Source organism: Kryptolebias marmoratus, linkage group LG8 (genome assembly GCF_001649575.2).
Source record: "Kryptolebias marmoratus isolate JLee-2015 linkage group LG8, ASM164957v2, whole genome shotgun sequence".
Lineage (NCBI taxonomy): Eukaryota > Metazoa > Chordata > Actinopteri > Cyprinodontiformes > Rivulidae > Kryptolebias > Kryptolebias marmoratus.
This window is the reverse complement of record NC_051437.1, coordinates 12,554,301-12,570,572: the sequence shown is the minus strand read 5'-3', so window position 1 is coordinate 12,570,572 and position 16,272 is coordinate 12,554,301. Positions and strand designations below refer to the sequence as shown.

The 16,272-nt window shown below is 45.5% G+C and overlaps 1 protein-coding gene across 4 annotated transcripts in view; it reads left to right on the top strand.

Annotated features, from left to right (window-relative positions):
• Nucleotides 1-1,648: 1,648 nt before the first annotated feature.
• LOC108232033 (IQ motif and Sec7 domain ArfGEF 1) overlaps nucleotides 1,649-16,272 on the top strand; it is a 99,640-nt gene continuing 85,016 nt past the window's right edge. For 2 of the 4 annotated variants that reach the window (XM_017409529.3, XM_017409527.3), the window contains exon 1: nucleotides 1,649-2,351. In XM_017409529.3, the coding sequence (XP_017265018.1) occupies nucleotides 2,089-2,351 (263 nt within the window). In that variant the 5' untranslated portion in view covers nucleotides 1,649-2,088. The remainder of the gene's footprint in view (nucleotides 2,352-16,272) is intronic. The other 2 variants (XM_017409538.3, XM_017409536.3) reach the window with 1 other exon arrangement.

The window sequence follows — 16,272 nt, the reverse complement described above, 5'->3', positions numbered from 1 at the left end:
GTGTTTGTTCCTGTCCTCACACTGATGTGGGGACAGTGTTGGAAAGTTTAGACATCTCAGAAGTTAGGGGGTGACATCATTAAAAGCCTCTAAAAATGATAAAATGAAAACTTAGTAAATAAAAAAATTCATTTTTTTAAAAAAGATGAGTAGCAAAGTAGCCCCAGACCATAACACTACCACCACCGTGTTCGACTGTCAGTGTCTCATGGGACATCAAATGAGACGGGTCTTCGTGGCGGTTCCCACCTTGAAAGTGGCCATTTATTTATTTATTTTCTTAATGTTGACTCGTGAACTTTGACCCTAGCTGAGGCGGGTGGAGCCTGCAGGGCTTCAGTCGATGTTCTGGGTTCTTTCTGGGGCCTCCTGGAGGAGTCGCCGCCCGCTCCTGGGTAGGTTCTCCACTGTTCCGTGTTTTCTCCCATTTTGTTTATGTGACTTTCTGGTCCTGCAGCTCTGGCAGTGATCAGGCCTGGGTGTGGGGAGTGAATCTGAGCTTGCCTGCCAAAAAAAAGTGTTAATTTATGATTTAACAAGGGTGCTGCCAAGGGGGACACAACCAGTTATTGGGTTTAGGGGCGATGAGTTTTTCACATAGGGCCAAGTTGGTTTAGATAGCCCCTCCCCTTTAATAAATTAACTCATTGTTTGAAAACTGCATTTAGTTTTTCCTCAGTTTATGTCTGATGTTAGAGGTATTTACTGCAAAGTCAAAAAAATTGGACAAAAAAATATTTAAAAATTATAGCATCAGAAACAAAATCTGTGTAAATAGTTTTCTCAAAAATCTGTGACCTGATGCCAACTCGTACATGCCTTTGTTTCTTTATGTCAGGGTTATTCAACCAGGGGCCACATCCAGCCCGAGGTAGAGCTCGGTCCGGTCCGCTGACGAGTTCACATAAAATAAAACTAGATGTTAAATCGGGGGAGAAAAAAATGATAAATCTGCGAGAAAAACATTTAAAAAAAATCTGAAATGACAAACATTTCCGTCAGAGAGATGATCCTGTTAATGTCAATGAGTTCATTGAAAATAAAGTCACATTTTTAAATCATGAATTAAATTCCCATTTATAACTGATGGAGCCCTTGAACCTACGGAAAACAGCCGAAGTGACTGGAAACAGACGAAACGTTCCCGGCCATGTTAGTTTACCTACAGGGACTGCAGCCAGCCTGACGCTGGTCAGTCATGTGACTCAGGCTTCTCTGTTTACATTGAGCGAGTACCCGCGTTTCGAACTTGCAATTTTATAAATCTGGAAAACTACTGGAGTAAATGCTTTCAAACTTCACCGCCAGACATGGTAAAGGATAACCTGTTTTGCAAGGAGCACCTTTAAAATTTACCTTTTTTTTTTTCTTTAAACAGCTCCCCAGAGGGCTGATCATCAGAATCCCACTGCTGTGCTTTGGGGTAATCAAGCCGCACGTTTTGATTTATTATTATTATTATTATTATTATTATTATTTTAGCAGGCACACAGGACCGGTCATACGGGTCCTTGGGTGATTTAAAGGGTCGGGACCGCGCGTGGAGTGCCCCGGCTGTAGGCTAAGCCGCAGATTCATAAAACTTGATAAGCCCCGCCCCCCTCCGCCTCCTCCTCCACCTCCTCCTCCTCCCGGACGGCCAGCGTCTGTTTACGAAAAGTCACGGGAGCAGCGTGGAAGCCGGAGCAGCGGAGGAGACATGTCACACGGCGGCGGTGTCCGCGGGAGGAGGGACAGGCGGACAAATTCACCCGGAGAGCCCAGCTGCGAGCGTCGCCGCGGCTAATTGGACCGGCCGCCCGCCCCGCCGCCGTCGCGTCCACCGGACACCCTGGGAGTGAGACATCCGCCGTCGACTCGAGAATTGCCACGCGACTTAAAAACAATGACGACGCGTAAAAGACACAACCCGCCGAGTTGTTGCGCCTAAAAAAAATAAAAGCAGAAGAGCCAGCTCAGCTGTGGACCACGCAGCTTTTCCTCTCCACCTTCCAGGCGGCTTCGACGCGAGCAGGAGGAACCACAGGGAGGATTAAAAAATAAGAGAGGGAGGAGGAGGAGGAGGAGGAGGAGGAGGAGGAGGGCGACATGGAGAGCCCGACCGAGAACCCGACCAGGGCTGCGGAATATCTGAAGGAGCTGAACAACATCATAGAGACCCAGCAGGAGCTGCTGGAGCGGCAGCGGGGCCGGATAGAGGAGCTGGAGCAGCAAGTGTCCGACTTGTGCGCGGAGAACGGCTGCCTGAAGGAGCGCTACCAGCGGCACCTGGCAACCTGCAGGCTGCTGCAGGGCACCGGCGGCAGCCTGCTGGCGCTGGGGGCCATCAAGGAGCACGGCGCGCACGAAAAGTAAGGCACGACGCGACGGGGCACACTTAACTTCGACAGTTCTCTCCTCCCGCAGCAGCAGCAGGGCTCCTGACAAAGTTGGGCTCCGTGTCTGATAGGAGGCGGCGGCGGCGGCAGTGGCTCTCCGCCCGCCGCCGCCGCCGCCGCCTGATGTGGAGCCATTCGTGAGCCCCACCATGGCAACCAGCATCCTCGGCGGGAGCGAACAGCAGCAACACGGGGCTTGTTTCTGCCCCCCTCCCTTCCCTAAGAGCCCCCATTAAGCCTCATTAAGTCCCCATTAAACGTGTCCTGGAGTCTCCTGCGCCCATAAAAGCTTTAAAAAAATAAAATAAAAAAAAACGCAACACCTGGCGTCACTTAGATGGTTGCATGTCGCCCGTCGCCTTTCATGCCAGAGTTTCAGGCTCTGTTAAGCCAGAGTTGGCTGTGGCGGCCATCTTGAATTGGATTAACCCCCAAAAGTTGGTCAGCTGTAGATCCACACCCAGGGATGGCTTCCTGAGAGTTTTGTTGAAACCCCATCCAGCGGGGCGTTGGATATTTTGCTAACAGACGCACACGGCGTTGACACCAACGGCTTGTGGTGGAGTTTGGGGCAAACGGCTTGCACAGCGAGACGGCCCTCAGGCCACGTGTTGGGGACGACTCCCGGCTACAAACGCACCAAATTTTAGCTCAATGTCTGTAAAACTGCCCAAATTATAGCCACTTTTGTGCTTTCGTAGGACACTTGGCTGTGGCGGCCATCTTGGAACTTGTTGGCTCTAAAGGTTGATCGGTTGTAGGTTGATATCTAATGATTACTTTCTGAAAGTTTCATTCAAATCCACGCAGTGGTTCATGAGATATTTTGCTAACAGACAAGAGTTGACTCCAGATAGTCAATGGCAAAATTTTCAACAAAAATCTCGCACTACTGTCCGGTGCTCAGATTATGTGTTAGAAATGACTCCCAGCTACTACCACACTAAATCTTAGCCCAGTATCAGCAAAACTGACTGAGGTGGAGCCATTTCTGTGTGTTTCAAGGCCCGTTGGCTGCGGTGGCCATCTTGAATCCGGTTCGCTGTCCAAGGTAATCAGCTGTAGACGTGCGTCCTATGATTATGTCCCAAGACTTTTTTTTTTTTTTAACTGTGCGATGGTTCTGGAGATATTTTGCTAACAGACACACTCGCACACACTCACACAGAGACATGAGCCCAAACCAAATGCAGGTGGAGCCATGCTGCGGTTCTGTGCTTCGGGGCAGATGAAGTCAGAGCACAGTCAGCGGTTCTCCAACATACTTTGATAGTCCGACACTGTTAGGAGTACCTACTGTCCATGTTGGAGTTCACCCTCTGTTAGCTTCACCCCCCCCCTCCTGCATGCAGACATTTAGCTCAGCTCCTGACAGCCTGCGGGATCATGTGATCGAGCTTGACCTTTGTCTCCGGGGACGTGTTGGTGTCACCGGGATCAGTGGCAGCAAATCAATACTGTTGACTCAGGGCCTGCGTGTGTCTCTGCTGGCCGATAAAAGCAGAGAGGCTCATGAGATCAGGAGGCTGACCTTTAGGCACCGTCCACACGGCAACGGGGGTTTACGGAGCCTCTAAAGGGAACTTCTGGACACCAAGTTCTTGAAACGCCACCGTTTTGATTTCATGTGGACAGCCTAAACACAACCTTTTAAAAACAGTGGTGTTGTAGCCCCACCTTTAACCCAACCTACGACCCCAGGTGTGACAACGGTGGTTGACTCTCACTGTTTTCCAGTTGTTGTTTCTTTCTATAGTTTGTTTTTTTTTAGCTTCTGGCTAGTCTTTTGCTACATTTAGCATCTGGCTAGCCTTGTGCTATATTAAGCTTCTGGCTAGCCTTTTACTATATTTAGCTTCTGGCTAGCCTTTTATAAAATCTAGCTTCTGGCTAGTCTTTTGCTACATTTAGCTTCTGGCTAGCCTTTTGCTACATTTAGCTTCTGGCTAGCTTTTTATGACATTTCACTGGTCTTTGGTTCAGTTATCTTTTAGCTTGTGTTTTGCTACTTTTGACTTTATATTTTTAAATTTTTTACTTTTACCCATAGAAATAAATTGAGATTTCTTAATTTCCTTCAAAACGTTGTCTTTGTAATGGTCTACTTCAGCATCGTTGCTCCATTTTAACGTCTTATTCTACTTTCGGTTTTCTTTAGCTTATGTCTGGTGTTTTGCTCAGTTTTAGCTGGTGTTCTGCATCTTTTAGCTCTGACACCTCAGTTTCAGCCTTCTTTAGCAAATTTCATTCATTCAGCAGCGTTCACACGTGTATTTCTATTGTTTGTACAGTGTTTTGGGTTGGTTTATGTTTCTGTGTGGTAGAAGACGTTTGTGGAAACGATGCCGTGTTTAAGGGGCGGGATACATTTAGAGACAGTGGACTGTTATGGAAATGACAGCGTTTCCCGTGTTAACCGAGGACTTATTCCATCTGTGGCTCTCACTCAGGAACCGTGAAGCGGTTCTTTGTGCTTTCTGCAGAGACGTCCCTCGTCTGTCCCTCGTCCCGTCACCGCCAGGCTCTGTTGGACGGGGCTCAGGCGGCACTCTGTGATCTGCTCGCCGCCTGATGGCAACGAACCAGGCCGTGCGGTGTTCTACGCAGATCATACGAGCTGTAAAACGCGTGTTAGGAGCTGGGACTTAAAGACCGCCTTGTGCCAGTCCGATTCGTCGATCTGCAACGGTCGTTTTAGAAAATGTAATTCAGATTATTGCAGCTCACGCTCGGAAGTTAAACCGTCTGGACGTTCAGGGTCGGGCACGCCGAGTCGACGGTCAGCAGGAGAAAAGATGCATTCGTCTTTTTCGTTGAACCACCGGCAGCCCTGAAAGCCCCGTGGCTTTTAGTTCCACTCGCCTCTACAAGTTTGCGTGGAGCCAGAACGAACCCCGGTTGATAAAGGAACCCTTTGTCTCAAACCCGACCACCTACTGTGCATTTTTAATCAGCCGCTTTCTGGAGCCGAGGCCGTCTTCCTTGTTTACCCCAAGCGCCGCGGCTTCGAGTGTGCAAATGTTGACATAATTTCTGACCGCGTAATCCACTGGAACAACACTCCGATGCAAATCCAGGGACTCCGTTTGAGCAGACACCTCAGACCTTCGCCCTGCCTTCATTTCCCTTCTCATGAATACCACACGCGTCAGCGAAGACGGAGCACATCCGCCTTCCAACGGCACGGCGACCTGAAGTGCTTTTTACCGGCGTGCCGGGAGCGTCGGCGGAGCTCGTTTTGTCATGAGAACAGGGGGCGCCTCTTTTCGTTCTCGGCGTTGCTGTCGGCCCTCCAGCTCAAGCAGCTGACGAGTGAAGCGGCGAGCCACAAACCCGACCGGTTCTTCCGCGCGAAGGGGTCAAATTACCTGCGGAGGATGGCGTTTGCTTTCGCTTTCCAGGAGATGAGTCTTTTAGCTGTCTTGGTGTCAATTAAAGGGGAAGGTTATGGTCTGACTGAACTCTGCCTCACATTTTTGGGGTTTAATCTGCACAAACAGGGGCGTGTGGGAACAAATCTTAAAGCTGAGCTCGTATTAGTCTCATATTTACTGCGCGCACGTGAGAACGGGGCAGTTTATACGATTCCCTCCAGCAAGGAAAGGGATTGTACTTAGCTTCTAAACCACGTTTCCACAATTCGCTACAAAATAATGACTTTTTTTGTTGTTTTTTTTTTTTTGAAGCTGCAGCACAGCTGTCACTGTAAACAGTTTAAATTAAAGGTTAAATCTGCTCATCACAATCTGTAAAACATAAAAAAAGCTCAGCCTGAACTTTGCCAGATGGTGCAGCTCCAGTTCAGTTCTCCAGACGGATTGACATGCAGCTCCGAAATGCGGGTACACGCTCGATGTAAACAAAGTACTCTGCTGGGGCTGTGGACTGACGCGTTGTGTGTGAAGGTAAACAAAAATGGCGGAATCAGATGAGCGTCGAATCTCGGAGAAGGCGTTTTAGGTGGAAAAATGATGGGAGGCGAAAACGAAAACGTGTGCATTTTGTTTCTTACTTCATGAATTCATCAATTTTTACAAATTCTTTGTAATGTTTTGTTGAAAGCCTAGAAATGGAGCTTTGTAACGTGTGAGTTCTGTTTTGTTTTTATAGCCTCTGAGTTTAACTACACTTCAAGTGATGTTTCAGGCTTTGAACAGTTAATATCTTACCTGTTGTAGATAGCACTTTGAACAACCTCAGTGTGTTTGTGTGTGGGGGAAAAATGTGTTTTTAAGACCTGCTAAAAACCAGATAAATAAATGACTTGAACACCTGAAATCAAATGGTACACAACCTAACATCGATCCAGTTAGAATTAAACTCCATCTCCACAAACTGAGGTTAATTAAAGTGCTATCTACAACAGGTGAGACATTAACTGTTCCTAACCTTCCCACAGAACCCCACTTTTCTATGATCGAAACTGTCCATTGAAGACTTTTTGAGTTTCATAGTTTATGGCTGCAGTTAGTTTTGGTGGCACACATATCAGTGAATTACATTCTGATTCCACAAAGACTAATAATGTTTGAAATGTCTAACATTCAGCTTAATGTAACTGCTTCCAGCCCTGGTTCAATTCGGCTGTTATGATCCAGTCCTGTGTCTCCCTCCACGCCTCGAGCCCATTTTCAGCTTTTAAATCAAACATATTGTCGTTTAACACGTTGCGGATCCGAACCCAAGGCCCCCCAGTTGGGTTTTATCTCAGAGCCGCGTTGGTCTAAGACGAGTCTTCTGCTTGGATCGTATTATTAGGTTCGTGCGTTACCACTGCAGGGTGCAAAATCCATTTAACGTCTAAAGAAATTGTAGCCGCGTTGGGTTTTTTGGTAAAATCTCTGCATCGGTTTGGAGCTGGAGTTTCTCCCTCCTTTACAATTCGTAGTTCTGGTCTAGCAGGAAGTACGTCTGTGCTGGAATCCCACGACTTGTCTCTTAAATACAGTGTGTCCTGTTTGCTCTGTGTGTGTGTGTAAAGTGCTGTCAGCTCTCAGTCAGCTGCCGGACGAAGACATCATCTCTAAGTGTGTGCTCGTGTTGGAAAAGAACGTGTGACACAGAGTTGCCTCGTCTGAAAGATGCATGAACCCGTCTGCTGCCGTCTTGGGTCGGCTTTAAACGGAAGTACTCTCCCTTCTCGCTTCCTCAACGTTTTCCCTCGGCTTTTTCGTAGAATCTGAGCCCAGACGGCAGTAAATGTGAACTGCGTTGCCGAACCGGCGGATTTACCTGTGAATTCTGCAGATCGATCTCCTTGGCAACGCGGTCACTCCTGCACAGTTATTTCAAAACACAGCGATGTGCCGACCCCCATTAGCAACCATTAACTAGTCCAGCTGGGTCGGTGTTCCTCACGCTCTTCTAGGTTTTTTTTTAACCCTACCGTACCGCCACTTCTCACAAACCTGTCGCCGGCTGTAAGCTACGACCAATTCATTTCAACTCCGATACCCAGAGGACACCGGTTGAAAACAGGAAGTCACGACTCGTCCCGCTCTGCTTTCGACTGGGTCGGATTTTGGTGATCAGGTGACCAAGAGGGGCTCTGTAAATCTCTCAGCATGAAACTTAAGCTTTGGCCATGCAAGGTGTGAATGCAATTTGTGTGATTTTCATAATCAAAGACGACCTATAGCAAAAATCCAAATGTCAGCCATTTTTCTGGAAGAATCGTGCAGTGTGACTGCTGCTGAGATTGGGGCGAGTTTCCCAGCCATGAACCGTCTGTAGCTCCTCCTTGTCTCGCTCTTTAGAGTCTAAACATCATAATAATTCAGTTTATTTATATAGCAACCAAGTCACAACAAAAGTCAGCTCAGGGCGATGTACAAAAACATTCACATATATCATCAACAGCTCATTAGTAAAAGTTTTCTGTCTAAGGAAACCAGCGGGTTGTGTTGAATCTTCTCTTTGTTCCAGTTTTCCATTCTGAGCACCACAGAGGCTACAGTGGAAAGAAATAACTCTCTTTAAACAAGATAAAAAAGATCAAGCAGAACCAGAACCGGGATGAGCGGCCATCTGCCTCAACCAGCTGGGGTTTGAGAAGACAGGATAGAGAGATAAACAGAATGATTGGGCCAGGTGTGGTTTCTATGGGAAGAAAAACACAAGTTCATAATACAAATAGTTACAAATACAAACATGGACAGAGTATTAAAGACAGCCGCAGAGTGAGAGAATGTGGTCAGTTTGTCCTCCAGCAGTCTGAGCCTATAGCAGCAGAGCTAAGGGAGAGCTCAGGAAACCCAAACCATCCCTAACTATAGGATTTATCAGAAAGGAAAGTCTTCAAAGTAGACGGTGTGTCAGCATCACAGACAGAAACAGGAAGTTGGTTCCACCAGAGAGGAGCCTGATGACTGACGGCTCTGCCTCCTGTTCTACTTTTAGAGACTCTAGGAACCACAAGGAAACCTGCAGTCTGAGAGCTAAGTGCTCTGTTAGGAAAATATGGAACAATAAGATCTTTTAACATAAGATGGAGCTTGGTCGTTAAGAGTTTTGAATGTTAGAAGTAAGATTTTAAACAAGAGCGTTTCCACTGACTGATATCGCTGTCGAAGTTTTGTGGATTCTGCTGCCGTGGAGTCCGCCATCTATTAAATCTGACATCTTACAGTGGGACACAGGTTACTGTCAAGACATCATGTTAATAATCTGCTCAGAGTGACGTGTTCAAATCCTTTGAGATTTTTAAATCACGCAGCGTGAGCCTGAAAATGGTAAACATTTACCTTTTTTTTGGGACCAGTTAAGAATCCCGTAGCCTCGTTGGGAAGAAGTGAGCGTGCTCGCCTTGTTTAATGGCGGCGCACCGAAATCAAATCAAGACTCGTGAGCTGGAGGCTTCAGCGAGCTATTATTTCTAATTTACAGCTAAACATGCGACAGGCTTAGAGTAGTTTCTGTTTTATTTCTCAAATTAAATTCTTCTTCTGTTGACGTTAAGCGGCGACTGCCTTCCATGGATTTCCATCAGTGAAAGATTATTTATCGTGGTGGAAACGAAGGACGTGGCCTCACTAACCTGTTGTGGACCCGAATCCGCTACAATTGGAGCATTTCTGACTCCCGTTGATGACACGCGGCGGCTGAGTCAAAGAATAAGAAGTTATTAGACAGCAGTAGATCCAGCTGTGCTGTAATAGTTTGTGATGTGCTAATTGCTGGTATTACAGCACTTTTAATCTCTGAGCTGGATGATTAAAACTATCAGACGCAGAGTGAAATGAACCTAAAAAGGAGGAGCATTCAGGCAATAGTTAGCAATCACATCCATGTCTGATCTCGTCTATCCGTGGCTGCGGGCTTCCTCCTTTTAATCCGGCCCTTTTTATGCTGATTGTCTGTATGTTCTGTTCTTCACAGTAGGAGAAAGTGAAAGGAATGGCCTGCCTCAGCCGTAAATGCAATCCAGCATAAAGTTACTTTTGACAGTGGCTGTGATGAAAGCTTTCCCTGCTGCTAGTTTAATCAGAGCGCATCGCTCATGATCCGCACCCGTCTCTGGGGGGGGGGGGGGGGTACAGTGCCTGCAAGCTCTTCTCGTTTCTTCTCTGGGGTGCCCGTCGACGCAGCCGTCTTCTCACATTTTAGCATTCAAACGCCGTCCCGAGCCCAGATCGCCGTCAGAGTGTAAACAGCATTCGGCGTGATTTGCTGGAGGGACGGCGAACGGCTGACAAGTCGTTCTGTTTTTTTTCCTGCTTTCAGGAACGTATCAAAGGGGTATCTGAATGCATGTCAGACTCCCATGGAAGCTCTGGAACTGTCGTTTTAGAGAGAGAGAAACGTCGGCCCGTTCAGTGTGACCGGGTCGTCACGATGAGCCGATAAGCTCGTCCTGCCGTTTAAACCGATAACTCCAAACGCCAAATAAAAGCGGCTAATTCAGTCCTAAATGGTCGCTGATTACTGAGCGACGCCGGTGAATCGGTTCAAACTCCTTTGCCCGTCTCGTTTCGTTCTCTAATGAGCGTTTCGGCGGCGTCGGGCCGTTTTTGGCCAGACGCTCCGTGTGTGCCGGAGCGTCTGCCGCCGATCCCGGTTTGTCGGGCAGGCGCCGCGTACAGTGCGGCCTCGTTGTTTAGGAGGGCTTTACGTTAATTGCCTTATTTTTAGCTGCCATTAAACTGTAAATGCTTTGATGCTCGAGCCCTGCAGTTTAATGCGTTTGATAAGTTAAAGCAGCTGCATAATTATGCAAATGACAAATTTTTGACGGAAAGCGAACGTAATAAAAAGTGGTTTTAGTGTATTTTGCTGCCTCGTATTTATTTATTTATTTTTTCATTTTTTTGGAAAATGCTGAACAGCTGTAGCAGACGTAAACCAGAGTGTTTTGAAATGACTTGAACCTCGTGTTTAAAAGAAAAAAAGCATGCTTCATCCCAGCGGTGGTTTTTTAAGAAAGTCAGAACAGAGGAGGTGATTAATTCATCCAAAGCAACTCTTTGGATGTCTTTGGAGTTTGGTTCTTGAAAGCTGCTTTTAAATGAGGTCCGCATTAGTCTATTTTTATTACAGTTGTGCCAATTTTATTCAGGGGTGTAATGGATCTGAATTGCAGGCAGATCACTTTATTCCCGTGGACTCGTCTGCAGCTCGGCTTTGTCAAAACGACACGCGCACAGTGTCATCTGGAGTCGTCTTTGTGTCACCACAGAGCCAGCGACAAGGCCCGCACGGTTAACCAGAGTTTAGTTTGAGTCAATTCAGTCTTTCGGGAGTTATGGAAACGAGCAGCTTTGACTAGATGCCGTTTTCAGACCGGCGTTTTCTGAAAACGGCGTTCATTACGGGAAGTTTTCCTGCTTTCGGCTAGAGCTTGAACAAAGACGAGTAGTTAATAGCTGTTTTGTTTTTTTTTTGTTTGTTTCCAACACGTCGTCTCGCTGAGCAGTCAGATTCATAACACACCATGCAACATCCACAGCCTCTCGCAGATAAGTAATCAAACCGTGCTAATGAGCGCTAATGCGGTCCCATAAGTCAGCTGGTGTTTGAGGAGAAACAAGTCTAACAAGTCCCCGTCTCGCCGCCGACGTATGGAATTTCATGACGAATGCGACTTGAGCGCCTCGCCATTCAAGACAACTAACCAGCGATCGTTTGCATGGTTGTAGAAAAACATCTGCTTGTGATGATATTGAGAATGGCGATGATTGTAATCATGATAATCAGTTGTGATGAACCCATTTATTCTTCTCTGCTCTCGGTCTGTTTTGTCGTCATGACACCCGCATCACTCTCCATGTGTTTTAAACCAGATGTGGCCAATAAGAGCAGTGAGAGTCCGTCTGATTGGCCAAACATGTTATTATGTGAAGATTATTATTCATCTGGAGGCAGGACGCACTATTCTACTAGATTGTACTGAAGCAGTTTTGGGATTAAATCTAGATGCATCAGTCCGTCGAGTCTACTGGCTCTGAGTGAAACAAAATAAAAATAATAAAATAAAATCTGATCTGCAAAGTTTCTGTGAGAGGAACAGATCTCCCGTATTCACTTCTGTTAGTGGGAAAACTCTTCGTCTGCACTGTTTTGTCAACAATGCCACCTTCTGTTCAGGGGGAGAACTGCAGCGGCGCCGGTTCCAACGGCAACAAACACCGAAAGTGTGCTTCAACCTAGGTCGAAGGAAAAACCTTCTGTTTTACTATTTTATAATGTCCAAAAAAATTAGTTTGCATCTCTCTAAGTTACTGAAAGAGTGTTAAACATATCAGTTGTTTTAATTTTGCTGCAGGCCTTATTTATGTTTATTAATTATGAGTTAAGTTTTATAAAAAGTGTTTTGTTTAAAAACAAAACTCCTTAAGAACAACTTTTTTCTTTGGTGGGTAAAAATTAGTCCCATTAACTGGCATAAAATCATTCTTTTTTCTTTGTTTTATTGTATTACATGTATGGTAAATCAAATTGTTGTTGTTGTTTTTAGCGGCTGAATCATTTCCTGTCAGTTTTTGCTGCTCATGAGTCTTTAACAAATCAGGCAGCGTATCCAGATGTGGATCGTATCAGTCAAAGACCAAAGTCCAACTTTGGGAGACTGATATTGTGCAGATCAGTTGTTCAGTGACTCCAGAGATGAACTTTAGAAAAAGCAAAATCAGTTGCAACAACAGCTGCAAGTTTAGCCTTTAAAATGAGTTTTTTCATGTTTCTAGTTTTCTCAGAGTTTGAGAAATGATTTGGTTTTGGACAGTTTTAAGTTTTGATCATGTTTAGATCTCCTGGGCGTGACCTGCATCCATGTGAGCGTGTAAATCTGTGTCAGTCAGCGGTACGAACCCCCAAAGCTCTAATTAGTGGCTGAAAGCTGCCGCGGGTCTCATTTGTTGCGGGGAGCCCAGACATGTTGGTTATAGATTTGGGAGATGAGGTGCACAGGTGTTAGCAGCGGGCGCGTTACTGTCGGCGTGACGAGCACACCGTTAGCGTTGTGCACAAACCTGATCCAATTACAGGCCGATACATCTCACTCTGGCTTTTGGCAGGTTTCGAGCGGGGCTGGATGTTGTGTTAACGCCGTCTCTGCTGCTGACGTGTGTTTACTTTCCTGGGGGAGGTGCGACGTGGCAGCTTTTGTGCAGCTTTGATGATGAAGCATAAATTTGGGTTTCCAAAAGGGCCGAGTTCACCGACGGAAAGGGTTGGGTTTCGAGGCAGGTTATTTCGACAGAGAGGGGGGAAGCTGCAGCATTTCGGGAGCTTGTAAATCCCACATAATCATTTGATTTTATATATGAAAACCCGTAAGATGAGCAGTGATAGAGCTGTCATGTCAGATGTGTTTCTGAGCACGTTAGTTTCCACAGTGTGTTCAAACATGTTTGTTTTTATGCAGCGCCTCCAGAGAACCAAAAAGAGAAAAAAAAAGGCTTTCACTGTTGCTTTCTCTGAATTCTTGTTTGTGTTTCATGAGATACCATTATTAAAAAGGCCCAGCTCTTTCTGATTTACATTTAAAAACACAATTTTTTCCTTTATGAGCTGTCGCTCTCTTTACACCCAGTCAGGATGCTGATCTTTTGCAAGGATTTAGTCCGAACCAGAATAATCAGCTAATCTTTTAGTGTTGAAACCATTTCTGGGAAAAGGCTTATTCTATCAAAGCAGATCATGTAAATATAATAATGTGTTTTAGTTATTTATGTGTTCAGTTCAATTTTCATTCATCCAAAAATCAGTTGAAGTGCCGCAGAACTGATTTTAGCGCCACGTAATTGACATTAGCCAACACAGACGTGGCTATGACTCAGAAATCTGGCGTGGTAGTAGCTGAGAGTCATCCCCAGCACTCGCCTCTGAGCGTCACATCTCGAGTTGGTGCACAACGCCCTTTCTAAGGTTTGACCCAAACGGCTCCGACTCTGTCACGTCTCAACATACGACGATTTCAAATGAAAACTCAGGCAGCGGGCGATATGCACTCCTTTCAAAGTGCGAAAGCACCGAGCGTGTGATTCACTTACTGTCGCTTCAGCAGATCAATAAAAGCGTATACCATGTGGGAGAAATGAGGTACAGTGGAAGCTTTGATGAGTTCAAAGTCGATCTGTGTTCACATAAAAACATTATGCTTTCTAGTTATAGTTATTTTAAAATCTCGCTTCGATGGGAATCTGCTTTTAGACGAGCACGATCTCTATTTATTTGGTTATTTAAATTTATGACTCATTTGTTCCGTTGAAACTCAGATGAAAACCAAAGTTTTTGATCTGGGCTGCTTTGATTTGAGTGTTGATTTTGGTTTTTGTTTTTTTTGGTCAGCGTCCCCTAAAAGTCTCTGGCGCTGTTTTTTATTCTATATAATTGGTTTCTTTACTAGTCGTAAGGACCGTGTCCTGGCTTCTTTTGCTGTAATCTGCTGCCCAAGAAAACCTCAGTTGCCTTCAGTAAGTCCCCACACACCCATCCACCCCCCCTCGCCCCGGATGGAGCCTGCAGGCCCGGAGATTGGCAAGTTCATAAATAGTTCAACCAAAGCCCACTGGTAGCGGCTTTAGCACGTGTCCTGGGACCCCCCCCTCGGGAGGAAATAATATTAGAGCGGCGGTGGAGGGGAGAGGAGAAGCTGGTTCTTGTGGCTGGTGGCATCTGCTCATTCACCCAGTGATCTGCTGAACAATCAGCGTGCCAAACTGAATTTATGAACACCATGGACGCCCACCCACCTCCCCTCCTTCGCTCCTCAGCAAATACCTTCTAATGAAATACCCCTGGCTAGATTAATGTCCATGCTGGGATGATTTGCATTCCGACTCACCTATAAATCTTAAGCTGTGGCCAGAGACGATTTGCAAGTGGCGCTCAGAATCCGCTGCGGGCTGCTTTCGACTGCGATAGACTGTACCTCTCTGCATCTTTAACATCTTAACACGGCAGCGTAAGAACGCCGTCGACCGCCGACCCGCTGTTCGCCCCATCGTGTCTGCTAACGTGGAGTTAGGAATGGTTTGGGCCTTTTTGATGTTGCGCGCCCCACGGGGAAAGTATGTTTAAGGCTTAACGAGGATTTTATTTAATTTAAATTTTTTATTTTTACTTTTACTTGTCATCTTTGAAGGAGTTTTGATGCTACAGCTCCTTATGGTGAAAAAAAGGAAGCAGTTTTGGTTTGAAACCGCGCCGAGCGTAATCCAGCAGGAAACGCTTTGCACCCAGGCTGCGACTCTTTTGTTGTGAAATTAAAAGCAAGGAGTGGCGCGGACGAAAACCCTCCCTGACATTCGGAAGCAAAGGTTGCTCAGAAATGGAGGAGAAGAAGCAGCAGGAGCAAAATAAACCGTAGATCTCAAAGGGTCCAACGGCAAAGCTCACTTCCAGACCTCTTTCTGTCACCTCAGCCCTCAGGCGACTGAGCTGAGCATCAGTACGCTGCTTCTGTGTTTTTTTTTTTTTATTATTTATTTTTGTTTTAAATGATGGGTTATGTAACTTCATTTCAGGCACCTGCTTCTGAAAACGTTCTTATACAATTTGAGAAGACTGATTCCTTTTAGTGTTTCTGATTCCTGGCCTGAAAACCGTCATATGGTAGCAAAAAAATAAAAAAGTAGCCCTTGTATGGCTTCATCTAAAGCCCTTCTGACTTTTATTTCAGCGTCAGACTGTACATCATTCTGATTTACAGTAGGAAAGAGTCGTATCTCGTGTGTTTGCGCTGTGTGTGTTCAACGTTACTCCATTGGTTCCTGTGGAAAATGACGAAGATTGTGGAAAAGCTTCACCTTCCTTTGTTTTTGATTCCCAATTCGAAATTTGCCCCCAGCATATTAAAATTTGTTATATTTTGCAGATTCTAGAGACGTAAATTTGATAAATGACCTGACAAATAAGCAAGCAAACTGTTGGCTTGACATTCAGGTCGACAGCGACCACATTTTTGCACTCGTTTTCAATACGCAGCCAACATTAATATTGAAATAAACGGCATAATAAGTACATGCATGGTGTTTACACATCTTTTTTTTTAATGAGTAAACACCAGCTGAAACAGTCTCTAAACTTGTTTCTTATTATTATTGTTGAGCTACTTTTCATGCACCATAGATGTGGATTGGGGAAATTGGCGTCTGTTTCAAAGAAAAAGCCCCGTGAGATACGCTACTTTAAATGCTTCTCCTAAATGTAGTCGTCATTACTATTTCATGAAGCAGTAATGCTTTAACGTTCATGGTTTTTTAAACCAGTTCATTCACATTTTTTTGTGTAACTTCGTAGGAATTTAAGACTACATACATGCAGCAACGCACAAACTTCTGCTAGCTAGGTTAGCCAGGAGCCACTTAGCATTACTTTTTCTTCTTTAAACCTTTCATTTTTTAAATTTATTTTTGTGGATATAATAAACAACTAAACATGTAGAATTATAAAC